General features: G+C 45.6%; 2 gene segments (V, D, J or C); both read left to right on the plus strand.

Annotated features, from left to right (window-relative positions):
- Positions 1 to 5,079: 5,079 nt before the first annotated feature.
- On the plus strand, positions 5,080 to 7,398 carry LOC120434406. The segment is given in 2 exon segments: positions 5,080 to 5,263; positions 5,504 to 7,398. Coding segments are annotated over 2 exon segments (429 nt in total).
- A 760-nt stretch (positions 7,399 to 8,158) lies between these two features.
- LOC120434411 lies at positions 8,159 to 9,134 on the plus strand. The segment is given in 2 exon segments: positions 8,159 to 8,352; positions 8,483 to 9,134. Coding segments are annotated over 2 exon segments (411 nt in total).
- The last annotated feature ends 1,022 nt before the right edge of the window (positions 9,135 to 10,156 follow it).

Consider the following 10,156-nt stretch of genomic DNA (forward strand, 5'->3'; position numbering starts at 1 on the left):
AGGTAAAACCACCAGGACTTTGTATCTGGTTGCATTTAAAACAGTCTTTGATGATCGAGGCTTTATCTACATGCATGAAAGCTGTGGTGCAACAACGGGACAATCATAAACAGTCACTGCTCCCCGAACCTTGAGTATATGTCAGTAAGATGTAGGCCTTTTTTTCTACCGAGAGAGCTAACAGCAGTGATCATCTCATTCCACCCAATGCCAACGTAAACATGGCGCTCTCTGTCCTGCTGAACACCATTAACGAACAGCAGCTGACCCACCCGGACGGTGTTCAGACTGTACTCCCAAAGTTCTATCAGCATGTCAAATGTCCCACCGGAGGAGAGAACACTCTAGACCATGTTTACTCCAACATCAAGCATGCATGTAGAGCCATACCCCTCCCCCACCTCTGCCAGTCCGACCACCTCTCCCTCCCGCTCCCCCCAGCCTACACCCCCCTCAGACGCAGTGCCAGGTCCACCACAAAGACGGTTACAACCTGGCCTGAAAATGCTCTCTCCAAACTACGGGACTGCTTCACACAGACAGACTGGGACATATTTGAACACCAGGACCTAGAAACTTTCACAGGATCCGTACTGGACTACATCAAGTTCTGTATTGCAAATGTGACTGTAGACAAAAGCATTCGGGTTTTCCCAAACCAAAAACCCTGGATGACCAGCGAGGTCCGCTCACTCCTCTGAGCCCGCTATGCTGAGTCCCAGCTGTCCAGCAACAACACACGGGAGGTGTGGCAGGGAATAATAGACATCATCAACCACAGAGGCAGCACTGCGAAAACAGAAAACCCGAGTGTGCAGCTGGCAGAGGAAATGAACAGATTATTCGCCCACTTTGAAAAACCACAACAGCAGCACTCATCTGCTTCAGCCCTGCTCCCATCCTCATCCTCACCTGGTTCCTGCACCGCTCCACTCACTGTAACGGAGCACGATGTCAGACGTGTGCTCCTAGCAGTGAACCCCAGGAAGGCGGCCGGTCCAGACGGAGTACCTGGCAAGGTGATAAGAGCATGTGCCCACCTGCTCACTCCCATTTTCACAAGGATCTTCAGCCTCTCACTGGGTCAGGCAGCCATCCCATCCTGTCTAAAATCAGCCACAATCATCCCAGTGCCGAAGAAGTCTCCCATCTCCAGCCTGAACGATTCCCGCCCTGTGGCCCTCACACCGGTAATCATGAAATGCTTTGAGAGACTAGTCCTTCAGCACATCAAGGATTACCTCCCCCCAGAATTCGACCCCCACCAGTTTGCATACCGTGCAAACAGATCCACAGAAGACGCCATCGCCACAGCCCTCCACTCTGTGCTGAGTCACCTAGAGCAGCGGCAGAGCTACGTCCGAATGCTCTTCGTGGACTACAGCTCAGCCTTTAATACAATCATCCCGGACATCCTCATCACCAAACTGGTCACTCTTGGCCTCCCTCCTCTCACATGTGCCTGGATAAAGGACTTTCTCACAAACCGGCCCCAAACTGTGAGGCTCAGCCCTCATCTCCACTCGCACACTGAGCACCGGCTCCCCACAGGGCTGTGTGCTGAGCCCCCTCCTGTTCTCTCTACACCCACGACTGCAGTTCGACCCACAACAACAACCTCATCATCAAGTTTGCTGATGACACCACGGTAGTCAGACTCATCTCGAAGGGAGACGAGGCAGAGTACAGAGAGGAAGTCCTGAAGTTGGCAGCATGGTGTTCAGAGAACAACCTGGCACTGAACACTAAGAAAACCAAAGAGCTCCTTGTTGACTTCAGGAGGCACAGCACTGACTTAGCCCCCCTCTACATCAACGGGGAGTGTGTGGAGAGGGTCCACACCTTCCGGTTCCTTGGTGTCCTCGTCTCTGCTGACATCTCCTGGACAGAAAACATCTCAGCGGTCGTCAAGAAGGCCCAACAGCGGCTGCACTTCCTGAGAGTCCTCAGGAAGTACAAGCTGAACTCCAACCTGCTGCTGACTTTCTATTGCTCGTCCATTGAGAGCCTGCTAACCTACTGCATCACAGTATGGTACGGCAGCTGCACCAAGGCGGATAGAGTGAGGCTTCAGAGTGTAGTTAAGGCACCACAAAAAATCATCGGCTGTCCTCTCCCCTCCCTGATGGACATTTATTCCTCCCGCTGCCTCAGCAGAGCAGCAAACATCATCAAGGACAGCTCCCACCCTGGCTTTGACCTCTTCAGCCAGCTTTTCTCAGAGAAGTGCTGCAGGTGCATCAGCACAAAACCCACAGATTCAAGAACAGTTTCATCCCAAAAGCCATAACCAGCCTTAACTCACATATTCACTGATAACACAGCCCCCCCACCCCACCCCACCCACCAAATTGTATGTGCATTAACCCAACTGTATATACATAACAGTATTTATTACATATTACTTTTTAAAACTGGTTTGTATATTTGCACATTTTATATATTTTTTCTCTGTTCATATGTATATAGTGCTGCAGAGCTGTGCCCCCCCACCCCCAGCATGTTTGCACTGAGTAGGAGATGCTCTGTATGTCATTGTACAACTGTATAGTGACAATAAAGGCATTCTATTCTATTCTATAAAGATCTCACAGCTTAACTCTCTGCCCATCCATGGTAGCGGGTTGGATATGCAGTAATTGCAAGTTGTTTATATTTGCTCCACCTCCCCTCGTATCCAGTCGGCATGGCGACCAATAACACTGCGTCAGTTGAGCATGCTTCGATGACGTTGGATAAACAGCAAGAAGGCAGCGCTGTTTGAGGGTAGAGAAAAGTTCTAAACAGCCAGGATCTCTGATGGCGAGGAGTCGCCGCATCAAAGGTCTGATCCGCACACGCTTCCCAGAGCACGTGGCACGTATACGTCCACTTCTCTAGCGCTTCCGTCTCGAAGGATTCCGGGTGGATCACGTCGTTGCAGTTCCTCCAGTACTGACGCCAGAGGCGGCGAGAGTCTTCCAAATCGATGGCTAACACAGGGGAGCATCAGCAGTGAGTCATGGATATTAAGAAGTGTCTGTCGCTCATACACCAACAGGGTGTGGGGTTTTAAAAGCTAGCAGGGACACCACTATAAACACAATATATAAAGGGTGTCGAAATTCATATTTATTCATGGGCTGCATTGATAGGTTTGTAGCTTGAACCTATTCGCTGGAACGTTGAAGGCAATGTAATTACACAGCAAGCAAGACACGAGTAGGCAAGTTCTTTATGTTTCACGTGCACGGGAGAGAACTGGACAGGCGCCGTTCCTTCGCTTGACCCCAGTTGCTCTTGTCCGCTCCCCCGTAACACTGCTCTTTTATTGTGGTTACATGAATATGCATAGGTTCATTAACATATAATCTCTTACATAGGTATACATGTGAACAAAGAATACCCTGTGTGTGTGTGTGTGTGTGTGTGACTCCCCAAAGCTGGTGCCAGGAGTCTAGCGGTACATCTGAACAAAAGGCTCTTAGACTCAAACAGATATACGTATGTTTGCTATACCATATATCAGCAAGAGAAAATACGACCTCTCCTAGGAGGTGTGTGATCTATGCCAGAACACTCTGAAGAGGAGTGAACGCACTCCCCTCTTCATGCTACACAGAGTTGTTACAGACCTCCTAGGATGAGACATTCTTTCAATCTACAAATGATTATATACTTCTAAGCATATATGAGTAAATATTTCTAAGCATAAATGGCAATAAACAATACAAAAACCTAACAGCATCCTGCCATAAACTTTTCAGAACCGAGAGACGGCATGCCATGACACCCGGCGCCATCTTTAGCGGGGAAACACTGATTAGTACCTGTACATAAAATAATCAGCTGACAACAATTTCAGTAACATCGTCTTCACTGTAGCTTTCTCTCCACTACTGCACATCAAGCGAAACACACAAAACACTCAAAGTTAAAGACTTAAAAGATGTTTAGATTCAAGGTTGAGCTCTCAACCAATCTCCACCCACAGCTTATATCTGTCACGGTTCTGGGTCCGTTGGACCCAGTATTTTGAGTTGTTATGTTCTGGTGTGTTTTGGCATTCTGGATTCTTTTCTTATGATGATGATTATGAATCTATGTTTCGGTTATTCTCGTTTAGGGTTTAGTTCGTAGGTTTTGTGCTCTCATGTTTATTGCAGGTTTAGTTGAAGTTCCATGTGTCATTTTCTGTCTGTCTCTCAGTGTCATGTCTGCGTCCCAGTGTAGTGTTTTCTTGTTTCCTGTTTTATTGTGAAGGTCTGCGTCTCATGTGAATGTGTTCAGTTTTACCTCTTGTCTCCCAGCTGTGTCCACCACCTGTGTGTAATCTCCCTGTGTTTCTCTGAGTGTATTTAAGTCGCGTCTTCTGTGTTTGTAGTCGCTGGTCCGTCTGCGTTTCCACCCTGCTTCATCTGCGTGTCTCCCTGCTGTCCGTCGTCTGCCACCTCCGCTCTTCCTCCTCCTTCATGTTCAGGTCCTGGTTTGTGTCAGTAGTTTAGTTGTTCTCAGTTTAGATAGTTTCGGTCCCGTTTGCTGTTTTGTCCATTTCATTTTGTGTTTAAACCACCCTCTCACCTTCATTCGTGCCTGCGATTGGATCCTCCTTTATTATTTTCCACAAGGCTCATCGCAGTCGCCGTGACAATATTTGAAAATATGAGATGTTCACAATCACGTGTGAAACTTATCAGGACAAAATATTTATTTGTGGAAGAAAAGAGAGGCAAATATGTCAAAATGAACCAGAAACCAACTGTAGGAACGTTCAAAAACAAAGAAACAAGAACAGTTATTCAAATAAAGTCATTTAAAATGCATAAAATTCATTAGATTAAGCATATTGGATAAGATCTGTTGTTTTGTGTTTGATGCTTTAAGTAAAATCAAAGGTGTAGCAGGTTTATCTCTTTAAGTCCAAAATTGTTACATGAAGAGATAAATGTAACCAGGAACTCATACGAGCCCATCAGATGACTGATGCTCTCCTTCAGATACGTTTGATGGAGCTCATCAGTGTTCCAGCTGTAAATGTCATCGACTCTGCTGAGGCCCACAGTGACAGCAAACCCACAGACGCTCCACTAGAGGGCGACATCATCCAGTAGGCGGTGCTCTCCTTCTGCACTGTGTTCAACCATTGTGTCAATAATAAGTGCTGCTGTGAAGAGAACAATTCTCAGACTGAATGTTGAACATCAGCTAGTTTCTCCTGTTGATTGAAACCTTGTTGTACAGATGGAACATTGGCTGTGGATTATTCTTGCTGCTCTTTTCTTTGGTAAGATACAAACATCAACATGTTTCCTCTGCACACGATTCACAACACGACGAGGAGATGAAGACTGTGTATTATAAAGTAAATGTCTTTTCGAATGATCTTACCTTTAAATCATTTTAAATGATGTTACATCAGAGAAATTTTATATCAGTTTTTCTCATAAATATGTAAACTTAAGGATCAGTTCCTTCAATCAATTATTGATCCATCTCTTCCTCTGCATGTTCTGTTCTTCCTCAGAGTGTAAAGGAGAAGACGAAGTGATCCAGGAACAAGGAGATGTCATTGCTGCTGAAGGAGACACAGTTACACTTGGATGTAGATATGAAACCAGTGACCCAGGCCCGACTTTATTCTGGTACAAACAGGATGGAAACAACAGCCCCAAATTCCTCCTGAGTCGTTTTAGTGGGGATGATGGAAACACAGCCGACGAGTTCAAGGAGAGATTTTCCTCCACACTGGATTCCAGCATCAGATCAGTTCCTCTGAAGATCCAGAAGCTTCAGCTGTCAGACTCTGCTGTGTACTACTGTGCTGTGAGGCCCACAGTGACAGGAAACACCAAAACTCTGTACAAAAACCTTTGGAGCAAAGACAACAGAATACTCCACAACATCCACTAGAGGGACTGATAACAAATCTTCATCTTTATCTCCAACAGAAATCAAACTCATCAATAACAACATGATAAATGATTGATCACTGATCCCACAGAGGTGGTTGTAGGTAAAGTACAGACATCCAGGACTTGTTTCATCGACTTCTTTACTCAAAAGTGAAAAAGTGCAGCGTTAACTGAACCTTGTGCTACATTAATGTAAATGAATGATATCAGCACACAGGAACACAAACTTTATTTCAGTGTAAATCTGAATTATAATAAAATCACTTTCTTAGATTGAATCAGTGAAGTCGAACATGAGCAGAGAAAAAGGGGGAAAATAAAGACATTTCTATTTTCTGTTGGCTCCTTTAGAGAGTGACTGTGCCTCTAACAGGAACATGAGCAGAGAACAGGTTGAAGTGGATTCAGCAGGTGGGAACCCTAAAATCAGCTGTAGTGGCTCAGTGTGGGGAAAAGAATGACAGCTCACAATCATTTCTGCTGAGAGCTCCAGTAGATTTGATTCAAGTACAGGCTGTGATCAGCTGATCTGAGCTTCACTGCTCTTTGTAATGTGAATTCAACCAGATGTGAGCAGCTGTTTGCGAGGATGCTGTCCGTGTGCTCCAGCTTCCTCCCACAGTCCAAAGACATGCGCTTAGTGGGGTTGGGTTAGCTGGTGATTCTTAATTGCCCATAAGTGTGACTGTGAGTGTGAATGGTTGTGTGTCTCTCTGTGTTACCCTGCCATAGACCAGTGACCTGTCCAGGCTGTGCCCCGCCTCTCGTCCTACAGTAGCTGGGATGGCCCCGCCCCCCTAAATTGGCTCAGTGGAAGAGAATGGATGGATGGACGTAAGCAGATGTTTCTTGGCTGATTTCCATCCTCTACACTGACAGTACACTGATTCTGCTGTCTTTACTCTGCACTACACAGTTGGTGTGAAGGTGGAAATCAGTGAATGGATCTCTGCATCATCGGCTACAATTCATCTGAACTTCACATCGTTTCCTTCAAATAAAGGGAGTCACATGCAAGCTTTACATTTTCAGTTCATCAGATAACTCTAACATACTCTGGTGATTAATCCATGGATGGGGCTGCCTTACATGTGTTACTGTTTAGCCTCAACCTCAACCTACCCTACAGCTGCTTTGTGGAACAGACAGAGTGGAGTCAGGTTGGGGAGCATCCTCCAGCTCATGGAAGCTGGACAAAAAGACCAAACTGTTGATGAAATGACTTCACCTGAGTTTGTTTACACTGCTAGTTCATCAGTTTTCCCTTTTGAGTCTCTGGAGACACTGGTGACCTTTGACCTTTTGTACTTATTGTTATTCTTTTGATTCCTATCATAACTATCATTATGTGCTGTTATTATGTGTCATTTTCTGTGCACACTCTGTGCTCCCTGACCGTCTTATGAGTCTTACGCTCTTACGACCTGTTGTAGGATTCAGGCCATCGCTCTCCACACCTCTGGTTCTCCAGTGTATATGTAGTTACAGATCTCATCACTCTCCTACTCCTCCCTTGCTGCTGACCTCACCTTCCAGACATTGTTGGAATGAGTAGGACAGATGTGGAGTCCGGCTCAATGGACCAAGCTGTTGGAACAACTCTTCAACAAATGGAGAAACACAAGAGATGTGACTTTAAAGCTTTTAGTGACTTCAAGTGAGCAGCAGCAGCAACCATAGCTTTGTGCGAGCGCTCTCTGGGGACGTCTCAGCGAGCTGCTTTTCTACAGACAAAGAGGATGTGTGTAGCATGTTGCATATCACCCTGGGACAGACGTGTAGGAGGACTTTCTCAGGAGTTGTATCTCCTGGGAACTTGCTGTGCTTTCAGTTACATGTGATAAGAGCCACAACACACCATTCTGACTTCTCACAATATTTCATGTGTTAAACAAAGATGTTGTATCATACATAATACGTTTTTCTAACACCTGCTTTAACAGTCACTGTGTTCTGGTCACATCTTCCTCATAAACCAACACAAGTGGAGGAAACTCTCTCTCATCTCCCACACACTCTCTCATGGCAGCTTCAGCTATCACAGCCAAAACATAACAGGATACATTCAGTGCTCCCAGTGTTAATAACAGTGTAGGAACAGATTTATCTCTAAATCTCAGGGAATTATTATTTTTATTAGTAATTCAAATACTCTCCTCCAAAATGTGTCAGTCTGAAAGAAACACATATGCAACAAGAACAGCTGTAAAAACAACCAGCAGATGTTTTGCTGTTCATAAAGACCCTAAACAGGTTTCTCTCTGGCTCCACCCACTGATGCTGAACTCAGCCAATGAGATGGTCTCTTTCTGCAGAACTACAGCCTGATGTTGAGGAGAAGGCTGTGCAGCAGAGAGGCTGCTTAGTCTTTTCATTCTGCTGAACTTTGTTCATCTGCTGTGTGACTTCAACACCTGAAACATGTTCCTTTACCTGTTTGTACTTTTCTCTCACTGCATAGGTGAGTGTTAGAACACAGAAAAGTCTCATTGTGACAAGATTTGATCAGAGTTATTATTAGCAGATTTCTTCATCTCATTATGCTCACAAAGAAAGAAAAAGACTGACTGACATGAATCATTCATTTGCAGCTTTGGGCTCCATGAACAGCATAAAGCAGGAACGTGCTGAAGAAGCTGTTACAGAGGGAGGAAACATCAACCTGACCTGTACATATGATGGTTCTATCTACAATATCCAGTGGTACCGACAATACCAGAGATCCAGACCAGAGTTTCTGCTCTACATCACAGAGGGAGGATCAGTTCATGAAGCTGTGTCGGGATTCTCAGCTCACATTGACAAAACAGAGAAACGTGTAGATCTGGAGATCTCCTCTGCTGCAGTGACAGACTCTGCTGTGTACTACTGTGCTCTGCAGCCCACAGTGACAGGAAACACCAAACCTCTGTACAAAAACCTTTGGAGCAAAGACAACAGAATACTCCACAACATCCACTAGAGGGAGACACACACTGTTAAACCTCTGATTCTTGTGTGAATCAGAGGTTGTAAACTTCTGTAGTTTGTTAGGATGGAGTTAAGGGAGCTTTCAGTCATCAGACAGTCATGAAGAAAGAGTTTTAGAGGAAACAGTAAAGAAGCATCAGAGTGTTCCTGTTTGAAGAAACTGGAGGTATTTTTTATAGGATATTGAAAGAAATGAAAAGTGTGTAAATCTCCCATTAAACCAGTACAATCTTTCTCTTACTGGCACCTTTAGTGAAGCTTCCAGCAGAGGATCTGTGAGGCGTCTGTTTCTCAAACTACAGACTCTCATGTACGTGTCCTCTTGCTCAGTGTGTATCAGTGGAGATTCCCACAGAGCCAGTTAGTTTGTGGAGAAGGTAGTTCTCATCGGTGTATTAAACCTTCATCAGCCTTTGTTCAGAACAAGAACTCTGCTGAGTTTCACAAGAAACTTCTTTTGTTTTTGGGTCTTTTGAAACTAGCCTGGATCTGACAGAAGCTGATGTTCTGCACACAGTTTGTTAAATCTATTGTTTCTTTGAGCATCAGATCATTCTCAGCTACACCAACGAGAACTGGAAAGTTTTTACTCCTCATCAATGATCCTGTAAACATGACAAAGTTGAATTATGTGACACAGAGCAGCATCTGAACACGGGAGCTGTGAGTGCTGAACAATGGCCTCCATGTGCTCAGTCTTACCTTATGTGTGTTTGCTCTACAGCCATCATTTTACGGATGACGCTGCGGACACAGCAGCAGTTTTAAAAAATGACAGAGGGCTGCAAGCCTGTCATCATTTCAGCTAGCTGGTCCAAGCCAGCAGGCCACAACCAGGCTCCACCATCAGCCCACAACCAGGCTCCACCATCAGCCCACAACCAGGCTCCACCATCAGCCAACAGGCCACAACCAGGCTCCACCATCAGCTAGCTGGTCCAGCCAGCAGCCCACAACCAGGCTCCACCATCAGCTTGCAGGTCCAGCCAGCAGGCCACAACCAGGCTCCACCATCAGCTAGCTGGTCCAAGCCAGCAGGCCACAACCAGGCTCCACCATCACCTAGCAGGCCACACAGCCAGGCTCCACCATCAGCCAACAGGCCACAACCAGGCTCCACCATCACCTAGCAGGCCATAACCAGGCTCTACCACAGGTCTACCAGGTCTATCTGTCAGTCAGTATGTTATCCTCAGTAGTCTTTTCTTCTTTATTGCTTTTATTGACAGCCTTTTGTCTACACGAGGTGCAGGAACAGTCTGTGGAGCAAGAGAAACCATACTTCTTACTCCTCT

The sequence above is a fragment of the Oreochromis aureus genome, linkage group 18, assembly GCF_013358895.1.
Source record: "Oreochromis aureus strain Israel breed Guangdong linkage group 18, ZZ_aureus, whole genome shotgun sequence".
Lineage (NCBI taxonomy): Eukaryota > Metazoa > Chordata > Actinopteri > Cichliformes > Cichlidae > Oreochromis > Oreochromis aureus.